Source organism: Aptenodytes forsteri, unplaced genomic scaffold, assembly GCF_000699145.1.
Source record: "Aptenodytes forsteri isolate BGI_AS27 unplaced genomic scaffold, ASM69914v1 Scaffold61, whole genome shotgun sequence".
Lineage (NCBI taxonomy): Eukaryota > Metazoa > Chordata > Aves > Sphenisciformes > Spheniscidae > Aptenodytes > Aptenodytes forsteri.
In genome coordinates, this window is record NW_008794443.1 from 5,255,242 (window position 1) to 5,273,449 (window position 18,208).

Genomic DNA, 18,208 nt, shown 5'->3' on the forward strand with positions numbered 1-18,208 from the left:
AAAACAAAATAAAAATAAAATACCCCCCCCCCCCCCCCCCCCCCCCCCCCCAATAACTGAGATCAAATCCAGTATGTTATCACGGAAATGTAACAGCATCTCTGTAAATAAGTGAAATTGTAGAAAACAGTAAAAGTAGTATTAAGGTCTTGGATGTTTTTAGGTGTTACCCATCGACTACAATTAAGTGGTGTTTTACACTGAAGGTGCATGACACACTGAAGCCAGTGTGAATTGGCTAAAGACCAGGTGCTGGCAGCATAGCTGTGCCAGTTTACGTCAGCTCAATAGAATGGTGTCGTTTACACCATGAAGGGAGAGCAAAGGACGTGACCCTGTCTTTACCCATGTCTCTTTAGGTGGTTTTGCACCTTTTCTCTTTTTTTTTTTTTACTGCTAGTGCACATTCATGGGAAATACATACGGCTCTAAATTTAATACAACAATAAAGTAAACATCCTGATCTCTTTAAAAACTACAAATTAACAAACAGCCATGCCCATATGATGTTTGCAGAAAAGACTATACCAATATACATGAGGACTTGAAAGAGAAATTGGTTGTGAAGTGAAGAGAAATTGGATTTCACTGGAGAACTCCCAGAAAGCAAACAAACAAGGAGAAGGGGAACAGGAGGCAGAAATAATGGGGCTGAAAAACAGTAACTCTTAAACACCAGAGCTGTTATTGACACCGATGGGGAAATGCACTTCTCACAGGATTATTTTTTATCCAGACAGTGTCCGTTTAATGGAAGGAAAGAGAAAGCCGAGGTTGGGGAGCGCCAGGGAGCTGGGACGCGTGAAGGAAAGAGTTAAGGCTGGAGTCACCCCCTCTGAAGTGCTCTGTGATGCTGTGCACTGTTTCGGCCCCCAGAGCCTTCCTCCTCCTCCTCCCTCCCTGTGTCGGAGTGGGGAGGAGGCGGGTTCTGCTGAGCTGTTAAATCCTGAGTGAAGGTTCCCCCATTTCCAGTGGCCACCGTTGTCTGAGGCTGGTTTGGAGCAGAGCTGGGGTTACCCTGACATTTCTGGGACTGCAGCCAGCCAAGAAGGGAAAGAGAAGAAAAGACGAGTCTTTTACAATTTGCTTTTGTCGAAGTGTGGAGAAAGGGGAAAGGGAAACGTCCTTTTTTTTTCAGCATCACATTCCTGTGTTTTTCTTCAGCCTGGAAAACATATTAATGCTGGTGCTTTCCTCTCTGGAAACAAAGGAGCTAAACGGGACTGAGGAAGCAAGAAGTGGGAAGGAGGCTTGGGAAGTTTAAAAGAGAGAGACTCAGAGCAGCTGGGATTTCCCTTTTCTTAAATGAAATCCCTGCCTGTGCAGGTAACCGGTAGAGCAAAAAGCCAGATCTGCAGGTAAATGGAGAAGCAGAGATCCCAAAGGAAATTTCCGCTAACCTCATCCCGCTTGTCAAGAAGGTGAAGAAGAAAGAAAGTTAAAAGATACACGGGGAGACAGACAGGCTCTGGGACCCGTTGGGCTGCGTAAAGATAAATCACTGGGCAGCAGCAAAGCTGTATGGCATCGGTCTCCTTTTAAAGGAAAAAATCGTGAAACCTTGTCGCTGGAAGGGGAACTTCCCTGAGAGTGTAAGTCTCAAGTCAAATTCTTGGCTTTCTGGTCTACGTACCAGACCCTTTCTCTGTGCGTGTTTGCATGTGTGTATGTGAGAGCGTGAGAGAGAGAGACAGAGAGAGAGAGAGAAGGATGCAGATCACAGTGTCCTTTTGGATAGAGTCATGTTACAGACGGATGATCTCATTTTTGCATAAAATGATCATTTTGTGCTTTTCCAAAAATAACCGTAAACTGTACAAAGCCACCAGAGCAGGACTGAGGTGTAATCAGCACTTTTAAATCACAAAAACTAGCCAGTCTGTGCTCTGCTTTTTTTATCACTTGTTCAAGATAGCATCATACTGCTAACATCTAACTTCTTCCCTTTCTCCTTCTCCCTGCAAGTGGATTGCACAATGAACTGGAGGCCATCTCTCAGCTTAGCCCTGCTGTGGGCAGCGTGGCTAGTGTGCAGCTCTGAGAAGACGGGGAGGCAAGCGGAGAGAGGGAGCCATGGAGTTAGGAAACTGCCCCTGGCTTACAGGGATTCAAGCAGCCTCCTGAGAAGGTCTGGAGCACCCCTGAGGAATTCAAGCCTGAACCCCCAACACCCCATCACCAAGAAGGATTCTTTAGCACCTCCAAAGGCACCTGCCAATCTCCTGCAAGGAGAAGTGCGCTCCCAGGCCAGAGGCATGGGAACCAGAACGAGACGGGTACAGAGACTCACAGCTGCAGCCAAATACTCCAAGTCTGAGATGATTAAGGATGAAGGAATATCCTCTGCCTCACAGTCACGAGTGGTACGTTTCCCTTCAGGGTCAAGTTCTCCCAATGTCCTGGCCAGCTTTGCTGGGAAAAATCGGGTGTGGGTAATTTCTGCTCCTCATGCCTCCGAGGGCTACTACCGGCTCATGATGAGCCTGCTGAAAAACGATGTTTACTGCGAACTGGCCGAGAGGCACATCCAGCAGATTGTGTTGTTCCATGAAGAAGGGGAAGAAGGGGGAAAAGTCAGAAGGATAACCAACGAAGGAAAAATCCTGGAGCAGCCACTGGATCCTGCCCTCATACCTAAGCTCATGAGCTTTCTGAAACTGGAGAAGGGGAAATTTGGCATGGTGCTGTTGAAGAAAACTCTGCAGGTGGAGGAAAGGTATCCTTATCCAGTCAGGCTAGAGGCCATGTACGAAGTTATTGATCAGAGCCCCATCAGAAAAATTGAGAAGATGAGGCAGAAGGGCTTCATCCAGACTTGCAAAGCAGCTGGGGTGGAGGGACAAGTGGTTGAGGAAGGCAATAATGGGGGCAGCACCCAGCCTACCCTTGGTGGTGGACATGTCCAGGTGTCAGTAAGGAAGGAGGAGCCAAGGAGGAGCAATAACCAGCCGACAAGGACCAAAACAGTGAGGAAACCAATGACAACCACGGTGGCCACTCCTCTGCCTACAGTAAGGACCACTACCCTCCCTCCCACCACCACAACTACCCGTGCCACCACCCGCGCAGTGACAACAGCAAGCCGGTCTACGACAACGACTACACCCCTCCCCACCACGCAGAGGACCTGGACCACAAAGTCACATTCCACCACAGAGTACCACAGGCTGCCAGTAGCCCCCGATGCCACCACGCCACGAGTCACAGCCTCTGAGGATTTCTACTCTCCTGTGTGGAAGGCAAACCGCAGGGACCGGCAGCGTGGCCACCCAGAGAAACACCTGGCAGCCACACGGAAACCAAGCAAAGCTGCCCGATATGACAGTTTCACAGAAGTCCCAACAGCTCCCTCAGTGCACTATACAAAGGCAAATGTGGGTAGATTTAAAGATAACCGAACAGACAGGAAGGACTATAACCATAGGGACCTGAATGTCACACCAGGGCAACACAAACCAACTAAGACTAAACCACCAAAAAAGAAGACCCAAGAAAAGATACTGAGCAATGAATATGAAGATAAATATGACCCGAGCAAGTCTGCTAGTTCCCATTTAGAGGAAGAGATTGCAGCAGGAAGTATTCCCCCAAAGAAAGGAAGAGAATCAAAGAAGCATGATAGAATGGATAAACCTGAGAAGAAGAAGAAGAAGGACAGACCTGACAAGCTGCAGAAGAGTGAGAAGCAGTCCAAGAAGGACAAAGCTGAGAAAAAGAACAAGCAGGACAAAGACCGTAGCAAGAAGAACAAGAAGGGGAGCAGGACTGAGAATGAGGACTTCCCCAAGCCCAACAAGAAGCCTTTCCTACAGCCTCCCAGGAAATCGGTGACCGACCTTCTGGAATATTTTGAAGGCAAAAGGCGACTCATTGTAAGTAACTCATTCATCTGAATCTTATTACATAAACGAAGTCATATCTCCCTCCTAGTAGGAATATGCAGAACAGAAAGTTTATGGTGGTTTTGTATTATTCTTTTTTGGTGCTTTTGTTTAAGAGGTAAAATTTCTAGACCCAAATGCTCATTTCCAACAGGGAAGGTTTCGCAGCCTCATGTTGGAAATCTTACATGCAGTATGAACACCAGTCAGCCAGGAATTAGGCTAAAACCTCTTCCCAGTAGCTTCCATGAGCCACCATATAGCCATCAGATTATTTTGTTTCCAGTGGATACGTAGGTGTCAGGATCAGTATAGTTATGACTGATAAAATGAAGTTCCAGTGTGGATTACATCCCTTCATCGCTTTGGGGTACTTGCCAATGTTACCACATTTTGATGCTCAGCATGTCCTGCCAGCTGGCACACCTGTTTTATACTGGTGCTGGTGTCCTAGAACTGGAGCAAGCCAGGTGGCTTGGCAGTACTAGCACATGTCTGACTGAGGATATGCACAAAGGCGTATGATCAGATGCCCTGAAGTAGGATTGTTACATTTGCTATTCTTTCTGATAGGAATTTGGCATTCATATCTCCCAGACATCTTCAGAGATCCCATGCAAATTTTATTTTGTTTTGTTTTTTTCCCCTGCTGTTATTAAACTATAACACTATTGTAAGTTTTCAAGTCTGAGAAACTCAGCATGGTCTGGAGTTACTTGTCCCAGGGTTTAATAGTGTTGTATGTTTTTCCAACTACTTATCTAAAAAAACACTTCACCTGGGACAGGAAACAGTTTTAGCTGTAGTACAAATGTTTTTTCTGGCAGATGGCACATACCCTGAAAGGTACACTTTGAAAAACAGTTCTTTAAAAATATTATTGTGGGAGCTGGTTTCTTGCAATTATTCCACTGCAAGCTGGCCTGTTTCACAGTTATTGTCCAATAGTCAGTGTCACAAACATAGCTTTGACTTTCATGCCCCATATTCCAATACAATAGCTAAGATGCCAAACTAAGATTTCAACCATTGGAATTTAATTAATTGTTCTGCTGATGATTCACAGACTTGAGCAGAAGCCAACTTTCTTCTCCCCCTCCCCATTCTTCCAGCTGTAGGGGCTGTGCAGAGCTAGCAGACTTGCATTCCCCAACATGATGGAAATGGAAAAGAGCCATATAGTTGAAAATTTTGAACTTGATTGAATTTTGCAAATAATGCCTATTAGTTACTTGTTAACCAAGTCAAAAGCTCAGAGAGAGAAACTGCACAGAAGTTTGGGATCTTTGAAGCTTGGTCATATATCTCAATGTTGTGGCTTCCAAAATATGTGCAGCATCAGGACAAATAAAACAAATTTGAAAACAGAGCCAAAAGCAGAGCTCACAGATGTCAGGCTGCTAATTCATTACACCAACACAGTCCTGGCAACTTAAAGGCTGGTCTGAAATTTGAACCTTCTGATACTAGGCCACCTCTCAGCTGGATCTCCAAGAAAGCAGTTGCACAATCTCAGGTTGTCAGGCCAAAACTCACTGAAGACAAATGATTATGCCACGCTGCACTTCACTTTTCCAGTATCTAATACCATCCTCAGCCTGCTTGCTCTGAAGTTTCTTGGAGAATAGGTTTGATTTGGTCATCAGTAAAAGCAGTGGCTGAACTCTACTATCTCTTTGCCACGCATGGCACATGCAGAAAACAAAGAACTTCTCAAGCTTCTTTGAATCCACACACTTGCCTATTTGCATCCCTTCCTATCAAACTCTTCAGCTCCCTTAGGGTCGGTCCTTATAGCTAGATGAACTCCGCCTTGAAGACATGAGTCTTCAAACATGCTCCCTAGAGAATTTGTCCACACTGCTGCAGAAGTGGCTCTACCTGAGTTATTCCCCATTGCTTTGCTATACTTTAATCTTTCAGCCACGTTAATAGACTGACTCCCAAGGACATTGTTTCAGTCCTCTCCCAAAAGTCTTTTGAGAGAGATGTGGGTTTTTAAGTCCTACACATCATTAAGGATCTCAGACTGCAGATTTCAGTGTGACTTTAAAACATGCAGAATTTTGAAGGCTATTCTTGGTTAAGTTCAGTTAATGACAAATTTAGGACCCAGCTGTGGAAACTGAAAAAAATGTATGGGTTTTGAGTCCTGCAGCTCCACCTCTCTATAGTGGGGCTTTTATTGCAGTCTTACTAACGTTGAGAAGGCTCAGCGAGTTTGGCTTTTTTATTTCTCTGTGGCGATGAAATGCAGACTGATAGTTTATATATAATGCTACATTTATACCCACACGCGCATAGATGCACATGCACATACACACATGTGCATGCAAATGCAGATAGATACAGTGCATATACTGTCTGGGTTAAAACAGTCCTAGCACAAAGCTCTGATTTGAAGTTTGCTTTGCCTTTTAAATGTTCCCTGCTTTGTTCTACAAGGTTTGATGAAGTAGATAGATAGAATTCAGACTTGACTGTGTGTTCCTGCTTACGTCCTCCGAAATTAGGAGGACAATACGAACCAATGGTCTGGTTTTGATCTCAGTCCTCAAATCCTTTTCATGATCCTTTTTTCATTTGAAGCATTTCTATGCAGTTTAAAAGCGTGTTACATGTTATGGCCCAGAAATCAAATCCTCTTTGCGTCTGACTCTCATTCACCTTCATGTCCCAATGCTGTAGTCATGCCAGGGGGCCTTTGCATAAATGAGAGTCAGATCTTATAAGCCCAAGAAATGCCTCTTACATTTCAGTGCATTGATGAACTGGATTTATAAGGAGTATATCATAAAAGTTAGCCTCCAGGCCCTACAAACTTAAGAAGGCAGCTAGAAGATGATTGCACCTGTTACAGACTAAAGCATAAGTTTGCAATTGAAGGATTCTGGTGATTATCTATGACCTTAAACCATAAAATTTAGATCCAGATTCCAACTTGCTTTCTGTTTGGGGGATTGGTGGCAGGTGCTTGACTGCAGTTCACTGCTGCCAGTTAGAATGATTACATTGCTAGAGCTGCAGCATTCCTCTCCACCTTCTGCTGGAAACTGCTGCTCAGGACCACTGCATGTTGTTAGGACCACTGCATGTTGTTACACACACATCTTCCCTGGAATATTTGCATCTCAGTCACTGATGAAGGATTTAAGTTGTGTGCTTTAAACTTTTTAAAAGTTAAATCTTTGCAATTGTTAAGAGGCTTTGAAATAAGTACTATAAACTGTAGAGATTTTTATATTTTTGTTGTTGTAATTGTTCCTCCTCCTGCTCTTCCCCCATAGCCATGCCTTCTCAGCAAATATAAGTCCCGTAAGACATCAAAGTGGCTTAGAACAAACAAAAGCTAAATCAGCAATTTTCAGATGAGGTCACAGTGGCCTTAGCAAGTCTTCAGGGTCTTCTTATAGGGCCACCAGTTACATCAGTATTCATGTAGCCCTAGTTGTACTCACCCCTTGACAGTCAAAACAGCCACCAGGAGCCCTGCCTGGACCATGGGATGAGGCCAGAGCAGCTGCCATGTTCCCAGTGCTCCCACTGTGAGTGAGTAGGGGGAATCCTAGATTCAGGGCACCACTGAAGGCTGTGTGGGAGACCTGGTGGGACTGGCAGGGCAAGGGATAACAGGAGAGTATATGGTTTCCTGTAAAATCCAGTGCCATTTCTTCTGTCAGCACTGTGGAGAGGCAGCGGAGGAGCTGGTGCCACCAGTTGGCCATGCTTCCTAAGGTTTTCCTGCGGCTGGTTGAACACCTTTGGGTCAGGCCTGGCTTAAAGGTTTTTATTTACTTTAACCACAAGCAAATACAGAGCTGTCAACAGCTCTATGGAAAAGAAAGTCCAGTTTGCAGACAGTGACTAGTTCTCCTTCAGTAAAATACTCATCTGCTTCATTCCTTATACTAAACAAGCTCTTTTATCTCTGCCACCAACCAGCTGATCACGACCCCCAAGGCGGACAACACCATGTATGTACAGCAGCGAGACGAATATCTGGAAAGCTTCTGCAAGATGGCAACGAGGAAGATCTCAGTCATTACAATTTTTGGCACCATGAACAACAGCAGCATGAAAATTGACCACTTCCAGCTAGGTTCTTTTTTTTTTATAATTTCTTTCCATCTCGTGGGCACAATACAGACAGCAAAGGGAGAAATCTCCCCAGCTTGGGTCAAGATCTAAGCAAGATCATTTGTTGTGGTCCAGTTGCACTTTCAAACCCATTCCTCCTCCTTCCATGCCAACTACACCCCTTTTGTATTTACATAAGTGTCTCTGGTATTTTCCATGTTTAGGCTTCCAGTGCTGTAACTTGAGCACCTTCAGCTTTCTTTGTGGGGATTCTTAAAGCCAGTAAAGCAGTGAAACAGTGAAAAGGCAGAAAAATGTGATGAGGGCATGGGACAGAAAGAGGAAATTAGGCTCAGCTCTACCAATATCTTGAATACCAACCTCACTGTCTAACCGAACGGCTGTCCTAATACAATGCTCCCCTGCCCTTGGTTTTTGCAGGACATCAGCCATGGGTGGCTACATACTGGCTAGCACGATTTAAACACTGCTTAAAGAAACTGGCTGTTGTCATGAAGGAGAGGAGATTGGGGACATGAAATGCTGAAGGGAACTGTTTGACATTATATTCAAAACTTGTCCTAAGTTAATCCTATTTTGAAGTTCAACATCATTATCTCCCCACTCTGCCACATAACATTTTCTCATGCCTTTGCACTCCTCACAAGGTCATGGAAAAAGCTTCATTTTTCAGGGGCATGCACTGGCTAAACCCAGGACAGAGAGAAGCGTGCTAGTTAGACACCTTGCTGTGAGTTCCCTTCCTTCCCAGGATCAGCTTTCCTAGGCTTAAGAGCTGATTTTGATATGTTCACAAAGTGAGTATTCTCCACAGTGAGGGGAGGTCCAGAAGCATTTTCCCCTCTGTACTAGTAGGCATTAATTTAGAAGATTTCAACCATAGCCTCTAGGTATGGTTCCAAACCTTACAAATTTGCACCAGCATACCTGATATTAAAAGGTTCACCATTTGAAGTCCTATCACCTCTCTTTACCCATAAAGCAAGATACCCATCAGTGTGACTGCTTATTGCTGGCTATTGTAAAGAGGTTCATCTCACTGAAACCGGAGGTTTTGGAGGCACTATGAATCAGACTATGAAGGGCTTGAAGAGTAGCTCATTCAGCCATATTTAGTACCACCTTCTTTACATCCAGAGTTCCCGTATAGACGGGTGACACTGGGCATCCATCTCTCTTAGGCAGCTTTGAAACAACTCACATCAGTGTTCAGGTCCTGGGGAAGCACCCACCAAAGCCAGTGAGAATCTTTCCTTTCATCACAGTAGGGTTTGGACAAAGATTTCAGGTCCCAATCCAGCAAAGCACTTAAGCTTAGGTGTCTCCTGAATCATGTAAACAATCTCATTGCTGTCTGCATCTAAAGGTTAACACCACCATGAAAGCTTCACTGGACAAAGGCAAAGAAATAGTATAAAAGCTGCTAGTTTTGCTTATAGGTCCACCGCATCTTTCCTCTGGAAGTTCATCTGGTTTTACCAGACCTTGGGAAGAGATGTGTGATGGAACAGAAAGCTCAGGACCACACCAGCTCCAGGGTATTTCAGGTCTGGCATACAACAGGCCAGAAGATCACAGATTTATGTCTGGCTTCCAGCCATGCCTCTACTACTCTCAGGGGGAGAGGACCCAGTGGGGGACCAGGAGCCTTGTGTCCCTGAATGACAGTGAGTCACAAATCCCACCAGACTGTCCATTTGTGCACCTCCTTGACAAATCTGGAGAGTACAGGATTTTCCACATCAGGCCTAGGTTACTCAAGGTCACTTTTTGTGTACCTAGACCCATCTGCCTGTCAGTGGCCTGTTCAGGGTTGTGTTTAGCTCCAGTCTGGCTAATAAACAGACATTCACTCTGACATAGACCATACTCTTTCAGCCTGTTCCAAACTTAACGTACACCCAAACTTTCCCCAAACCACACAAGTATATATAACAGCTGAATTCTCACAGGAGGAATTAACTTGTTGATGAAAAGCAGGAGACTTAGAAGGGTGTAAGTTAAACCTCACATGTTCACCTTACATTTTTTCCCAAAACACCAAATCCTGAGCCTTTTTAAAAGTTTAAATAATACAAATGTCTTTCTGTTCTACCTCCCCTTCTCCTCTACCCTTCCTGCTTGCATGAACTCTTCATGGCTCACTCTCTGTCAGCACCAAAGGCAGCAAAAGCTCCTAAGAAACATTTTGTTCACAGTACTTATGGTGTAGTGAGAAGCCTTAGCACCCAGCATGATGAGGTCTAATTGTAGTGATGCATCTTGGGACTGAGATACAAATGACAACAACAGAAAAGTCCACAGAAAAGACTTTTCACTTGAAATTTCAAACACATTTCGTAGTAGTGAATGAAAGAGAGCTCATTAACACTGATTGGCCAAGATCAGCTCATACTGAAACCAAAGAGTGTTTCCCAGCTTCCCACTGGAATGACACAAAAACTGAGTGTCACTGCAGAGGTCTTCTCTTCACCCTGAGTTAGCCTTGTGGTCTCTTTTCCCCAGCTCATGGGAACAGGACTTTAGTCAACTAAACACCAGCCCCAGGCTATCTACCTTACAATCAAAGCCAATACCTAATCTATTAGGCCACTGTACTGCTACAACAAACTGCTGAACTTCTTTGCAACCTCATTTGAACTATTTGTAAACAGCAACTCATCTTCCCAGCCTGTCTAGCTGCTAAAGATGTATGGAGAAAAGTTTCCACACTCTTTCAGTGACCATTCTAGAAAGAACAAAGAGAGCGAGGACTTTGCAGGCAGCAGCAGACAGTCTCAACTCCCATTGTTCTTCATGCTGATCCCAGATGTCCTTTATGAGGTGGAGGTCAGGGACAAGTAGTGAATTGGAAAGAGGCGATTAGATTAGCTTCTTTTTTTTCTCCCTAGAAATCACTTCTAAGTTTGAAAGGCAGGCCAGCCTTTGTGGCATTATTTTTTTCCCCTGAAACATTTTTCTGTATTACTCTTGTCATTTATTTTTCTTCTTTACATTGTAAGTTTTGAAAGAAAATCTCCTAACAATGAAACTCTAAAGCGCTATCTTCATGTTGGTATCTACAGTCTTTAAAGCAGAAGAGTGCCATGGGTCAGCTGGTGTAAGGTACTGCACCATACAGCTGTTTCCCATCACATTTCACACTAACATCTTTTGCATTATTCTACCTCCATATAGGCCAATGAGATAGTCTTTGCTTTTGTAGGGAATTGTTTGCAGGCATAAGTATGAATTTTTGGTCTATGTTTTAATGGTCATGCTTGTCATTAGTGACACGTAAAACTCACTTATAAAGCACTGATGCATGACACATATGTTTTACAAAGTGAATAACCAATTAGCACATACAGCAACCCATCCAATGGGGAATTTATAACATTGCCTATAATTCTTTACTTAACTTTCAACTGAGATACATATAACCATGTAAACCCATATAAATTATGTCTATAGCTTGATTTTAACATTTGCCAGTTTGGGTTTTTTTTCTGTAAGAAGTGGGTCCAAGGTGCGAAACCTAAAGGTCAGGTTCTGATTCAGACATTTTCCCAAAGTTTTAATTCAGAAGTTTTGTTCAGTCTATTACACAGATTGGACCCACTGCAAAATTTGCATCAGATCAGTATGTTCCTTAAAGGCTACGGATGTTTAGAAAATTATTTAAAATGCCTTATTGTATAATGAATATAACCATAAACCCATATAAATTATGTCTATAGCTTGATTTTAACATTTGCCAGTTTGGGTTTTTTTTCTGTAAGAAGTGGGTCCAAGGTGCGAAACCTAAAGGTCAGGTTCTGATTCAGACATTTTCCCAAAGTTTTAATTCAGAAGTTTTGTTCAGTCTGTTACACAGATTGGACCCACTGCAAAATTTGCATCAGATCAGTATGTTCCTTAAAGGCTACGGATGTTTAGAAAATTATTTAAAATGCCTTATTGTATAATGAATCAATTTTTTTCTGTTGCTGTGTGCTCAAGTCCCCCTGTGGAGCAGGGGACTCGAAAGTTGTACCTCTGGATTCTAGCTCTTGGTCGGCTGTCGCATCTCTCTTTGACTTCGGGCAGGTCACTTAAACTGTGGCTGGGATTTCTAAGTGAGGATATGAATATTTATATTCATAGTGGTGTCATAGGGCATAAGCAAGTCATGTCTGCAGAGAGCTCATTGGTGCCCAGGTGACATTTCACTTCGTGTGTGATTTAGCCTGTCTTTAGCTTTCCAGGCCCACAGTTGCATACGGAGACCTGTTCCAGCGTTGTCGCAGTTGTATAGCACTGCGCTGGATGCTACAGCTGAGACTGAGCTGATGACACGGAGGCTTTCAGGACTTGGCCCTAATACAGCCTGGTTCCAGGGGAAGTAAGGAACCTCAGTACCTCCACAGGCTTGTCTTGTGCATGCTTCAAATCTGTGTCTTCAGAGGTCTTTCTCCTCAAGCGTTTCTGAATGTTTTCTTAGGGTAGACCAGTGAGTAGGTACAAATCATTCTCAAAATTAAGTTTTTTCCTGTCAAGGTACTAGAATAGGAAATGAACATCAGCAAGCAGATGGAGAAGGAGTGCCACAGCAGGGTATATAGAGCGAGCTGAAGAGCTAGGACTGCAGTATTCAAGACATATTAAACAGTTTCTGGTTTCTTGTAGTCACTAAACCTCCCATGTAATTTTTTAAGACTGGAAAGGTTAACTCTAGTGTCCTGGCCAACCTCAAGCTGTTCTAGCTACATTTTACTGACCCAAATTCTCTATGCTGTTTCATTTGGATATGGTGCTTTCCAGCTCCTGTCCTAAACTGTTGAACAGTTTCTATTTTCTATTCCAGAAGTGGCTGCATTTCAGGAGCTGGTGAAATGATTAGTACATGCATATACATGTATAAGCATACTGAAAAAATCTAAAAGATCTTTCCAGGAAAGAGCAGGCAACCAAGATTTTTTAAAAGCAAGTGGCAATGTTGAATACTGAAGTGCATGTGCCCTAGGATAGACTGCTTTTCAAAAAATACTGGGATTGAAAACTGGACAGTTAAAAGCCATAGTGCCATACTGATGTTGTTTAATATCTTGCCTATGCAGCAGGAAGAGGGCTTCTTTCAAGGTGAAATTAAAGGCAGAGTGCTATGATTCCATGACTATTTTTATTTCTCCTTTGTCTCACATGAAGATAATGAAAAGCCCATGAAAGTGATAGAGGATGAAGATCTTGTGGACCAGCAGCTCATCAGTGAGTTGAGGAAAGAGTATGGGATGACCTACAATGACTTCTTCATGGTGCTAACAGACACTGACATGAAGGTCAAGGTGAGGGTTTCAACTCTTTGAAAGAAAAGGAATTGGAAAAATTTTAGGAAATTATACTGCATGTGAGGCACATAAGAGACTGATGCAGGACTTGGTCATTGCTGGAGGAGAAGTAAAAGGACAGTTAGAGAAATTTTCAGGAATTAAGTAGCTATCTTCATTTTCTGCAGCTAGGGGATTTCAGGAATTGGGGGTTTCTGCTGGGGTGGTGAGCTGACACCATAGGAACAGGACCCCCGCTGGCAGGGATTTTAATGTAGTACCTGGCATTCTAAAACACAGTTTGGCGGCTCAACGGGATGACAGCACATTGCATATGGACAATGCTCTAGTTGAATGGCCTTACAAAAGAATATAATGACAATTTGTTGCCTGCAATGGCCTGACCTTATCACAAAAACTTCCAAAGAGCAGTCTGATTGCAAAACCAATAATATTTTCCATGGTTTCTAATCTGTTTCAGGCCTCGTTACCCATGTGTAAATAGGAATACTTGAATCTCTATATATCCTACAGTGCTGTGATACATGCAGAAAGACTGCTAATATGTGCATCCTTTTATCCATCGGTTCTTTTTTTCTTAACAGCAATACTATGAAGTACCCATAGCAATGAAGTCCGTGTTTGATTTGATCGACACCTTCCAGTCACGAATTAAAGACATGGAAAGACAGAAAAAAGAGGGCATTGTCTGCAAAGAAGATAAGAAGCAATCCCTTGAGAGCTTCTTATCCAGGTATTACCTTCTGTTCTTATCTACCTCTAGTTCTAATAATTATTGTCTTATTGGAAAAACACCCATCCAACTATTTCTGTGATTTTTTAATATAGATTTCTCAGTGTTTACAGTGTTAAGCAAATACAGAGATGTAGCCATAGCTGCATGCAGTCTTGTACAGAGCACTGGAAGTCAGGATGCATGTTGTGTTTCCTGACTGACTGCACATTCTTTGGACACTAACTTTCTGTACCTCAGTACCCCCATCATGACATGGAGATAACAACACTGATTTGCATTAGAAGAGCAAATAAGGATTAATTCACAGATGTTAGCTCAGTGTTTTGAATGTATGAAGCACAGTGTTTATGTGTTTCAATCATCAACCATCACAATCTCATTAATCCCATTCTAATCCCTTCCATGCAGCTCAAATCAGTAATTAATTCTCTGTAACTCCCTTCTTATCCTGCTTGAGATAACAGTTGGTCTTTGCCAGTATTACTCATGCATATTATTAAAGGTCTTGCAGATGTCTCTTGCAAAATGTTTGAGACACCTTCTGCAGAAAGAGTTTTGTTTATGCAATCTCTATATGCCATGTTACTGCTCTACCTGCGAGACCTAAATTCCAGGCAATAAACATGTCTGGACTGTGGGAATTCAGATCCACAGAAGAGCTGTGCAGCTATAGCCCTCTCTGTTACAGGATAATTTACATGAAATTAGGGCTACCCCATCACTTTAGGCTTTACCTGTCACTACTGCATCCTCCTCACCTACTATCATAAATCGATGGGAATACACTGTTAATGCCAGATGACTACAAAAATAACTGAGGTGGCGTGATGGATTATGACTTGAGGGGGAAAGGAGCAACAGGTAAATGAGTAGGTTGTTGTTCATAAACATTTTAAAATTCGATGGCCACTTCAACAGAAAGAGAGCCTTTAACAAGATCCACCTCACCTACCTCACCACCTCCTGTTTAGGTCTCAGTGATTCATCCTCAAGACCACCAAGAAGAACCACAGCTGACCAACACAAGAAAGAGCTTGTATGCTGGAAAGTGACAGGCCCCAAATCCTGCTTTGCTTGCAAACAGCCCTAGTAATAAACACACATTAGAAAAACAGGCAGGAAAAATGCAGAATGTTGCATCTGTAAACAGAACTGCCACTGCACAGAATGCATTTGTTGTCTGTGAAACAAGCATCAGGCTTTAAATATCGGGTGGACTTCACTAGCCACGTTAACTGGTCAGATTCCCAGCAAGATTCATTCCAGCTTTGTCCAAGATTATCTTCCCAGAAGAACAAGAGTCCTGGCATCATCTCCCTGGTGTTGCTTATTGGGAAGGTCAGTTATAATAACACAAATATTGTTCTTAACAAGCCTGGCTGGCATGAAAGAAGACCATGAGAGCCAGAGCTGGCTTGAGTAATGCTTGAAAGCCACATGTATCAGAAGAAGGTCCTTGAGTTTGTTGGGGGGGAGTCCTCCTGTAACACCAAGACACTGGCTGTCCTGCTCTCCGGGCTCAGAAACAAGAATGGGATGCAAAATAGGTAGAAGAGGAAGAAAGGATGCACACAGGAAGGGTCTGGCAGATTTGTCAGGACAGGAATATTGGCCCGTGGCTTCTGATGTCAGAAATAAGGCATAAATCTGTACATTAGTGATGTGAAGGACCAACTCAATTAATTTCTCGGTAAGATGTAGCCCCAGACAAGCACACCAGGTACAGGGATTGCCTGGGGCAGGGGGATAAACAGCTTGAGTGGCTTTCAACCCTTTTCAGCTTTGTGCATCTCCAAAGGAGATACTCAGAAAAACCACAAAGGAATTAGAGTATCTTAAAGCAGCTCATGGGTAAGATTCCATCCTGATTTATGCCCTAGACAAAATATGATCCAATGTTTACATTCTCAGCCATTGTTTATAGGTAGCCAGGTGCTTTTGCTATACAAAATTCACAAAGATTATTTTTTCCCCATTTTCAGAATAACAGCACAAAATCTCCCCCCTTTCCTTCACGTCACATATGTGATTCTTAATGCTTCTCATTCCTATTCACATACCTGTATACACACGCCCATGTCTCTTTGCTGTTCCTCCTGGGCAAGATTAAAATTGGGAGCTTTGCTTTTCAAGGATTTACTTTTTTAATTCTAAAAATACATGCAGTATCAGTCAGTCAACAAGGCAAAGACACCATCATCCCCTACTCTTCCAGCAACTTCTTCTGTGACTTTGAGCAAGTCCCACCATATTTTCTGCATCTCTCAAGTGGAACAGAATTGACCTATTGCATTAGCCTTTATTTTGAGATCTTCACATGGTGCTGCAGAAAGGCAGGCTATCATTATAACAAAGTAACATCTGCATCCATTTAAAAGATCATTTCCTGCTTTAAAAATATCCCTGCAGCTTTGCAAATTCCTTTAAATCTGATTTATTTAGGTTTAATGGAGAAGTACCTTTATTCAAAAAAGGGGGTGTTTGGAGAGTATTAAAACCCCCTATAGTTCGAATTTTTAAAGGTTTCAAGTGTCCTTATGGCATTGCCTTTCTTTGAGAGGACAACGGAAGGTGCTCCGTGTGCAAAAGTTTGGTTAGATGGGGCATCTCATATTAAAGAAAAATCAAAGATTTATCTTATTGCCCCATGCATGCCTTATATAGCCACAGGCTCACACAGCCACACACATACAAACAAGCTCAGATTTAAAGCCATGTGAAAGATATTTTGAGCAAGTGTGGTATAGAAGAAAAAGGTCAGTGAGTATTTACACAGAAGTATGAGTTATGTCTGAAATGAAGATACACCCTCATTCTCAGACAGCCCTTGGACTGCAAAATAACTGTGCAGTTCCAGAAGTGGTGAATGACGTAAAAGCTAAATGTCTAGTGAGGAATTCTACAGGAATCTTTCTTTCCCTTGAATATACACTTCTCAGCATTGTTATAACTACTGAAGGGGGCTTTGAGCAAAGATCGTAAGCTTTGCAGTGTTTGGTGAAGCAGCGAACCTGCAGATGTTTCTTTGAGAGTTTTAGAGCTGTGAAATTCAAAACAGGCTTTATCCTCTCCCAGTGATGGATAGAACTGGGAAGATCTCCCACCCAGCTGTTACTTAGAAGTTGTGAGAGGTATGACATATCTCAGTCTACAGAGAACAAAAATGGTGAGACGACTCGAGTCACGTGTCACGACCGTGCCCTGTCGCACTCTCTTCTCTTTCCAGGTTCCGATGGAGAAGGCGGCTGGTGGTGATCTCTGCTCCCAGTGACGAGGACTGGGCTTATTCCCAGCAGCTTGCTGCTCTCAGTGGACAAGCCTGCAATTTTGGTGAGTCAAAAGAAATTATACTCTTGCTCCCCAAAACCACATCCTTCCTGGTGATGTGATGTGATGGATTCCTTTGCTCAAGTCTGAACCTAGACAGTCAGAGGAGTCTGACAACTGAAGAGTTTGCTGTAGCTACTCCAAATACAAACGGAAAATATTGTGCTAAGCAGGTAGTACAGCACACCCTGACAGCTAAGACAGCTAAACAAAGTGTTGGAATCATTTGTGTGAGGCAGAAAAGGCTAGCACGCCGAAGCTTCTCTTCGGGCTTGTACTTCAGGAGATCAATAGTATTTTCTTTTTCTTACTGCACAAATTAACGACATAAGTACAATGCTTTGGGAAGGGCAGATCCTCTTACACCCAGCTCAGAACTGGGCCAGGTATCAGGGAGATGTATGGACATCAGGTTTTTTTCTTTTCCTTCCTGCTTCATTGCCAAAACCTGTAAAAATATTAATGGAAGATGCTTTAACCCAATTAAGGACCCTCCCAGGCCTCTAACTAGGTACTTAAGATCCAACTACATAGTCAGCAGAGATGGGCTCGTCCAGGAGGCAATTAAGAGCAAGACCGAGAAACACTCTTGTCTTTCCATTATGAAGCCCTGAGAGACTTACTCTTTAACTTAGGTTCCTAGCAATACAAGTACCATACAGGGCCCAGACTGTATTCAGAGTCATCCTACAACAGAATGAAACAGGTCCCATTCAAAAGCCACTATTTCAATACATTTCAATTACGCCGGGAGATATGCACAGTATCACTGCTACACTGTCTGTTTATTCATAGAATCATAGAATCATTAAGGTTGGAAGAGACCTCTAAGATCATCGAGTCCAACCGTCAACCCAACA

At 43.0% G+C, this 18,208-nt stretch overlaps 1 protein-coding gene across 1 annotated transcript in view; it reads left to right on the plus strand.

The window, feature by feature from the left end:
- Positions 1-974: 974 nt before the first annotated feature.
- CCDC80 (coiled-coil domain containing 80) overlaps positions 975-18,208 on the plus strand; it is a 22,531-nt gene continuing 5,297 nt past the window's right edge. Inside the window, exons 1-6 of the mRNA XM_009289686.2 lie at positions 975-1,592; positions 1,966-3,872; positions 7,824-7,980; positions 13,146-13,282; positions 13,870-14,018; positions 17,248-17,351. Coding sequence (XP_009287961.1) covers positions 1,977-3,872; positions 7,824-7,980; positions 13,146-13,282; positions 13,870-14,018; positions 17,248-17,351 — 2,443 coding nt within the window. The 5' untranslated portion in view covers positions 975-1,592; positions 1,966-1,976. The remainder of the gene's footprint in view (positions 1,593-1,965; positions 3,873-7,823; positions 7,981-13,145; positions 13,283-13,869; positions 14,019-17,247; positions 17,352-18,208) is intronic.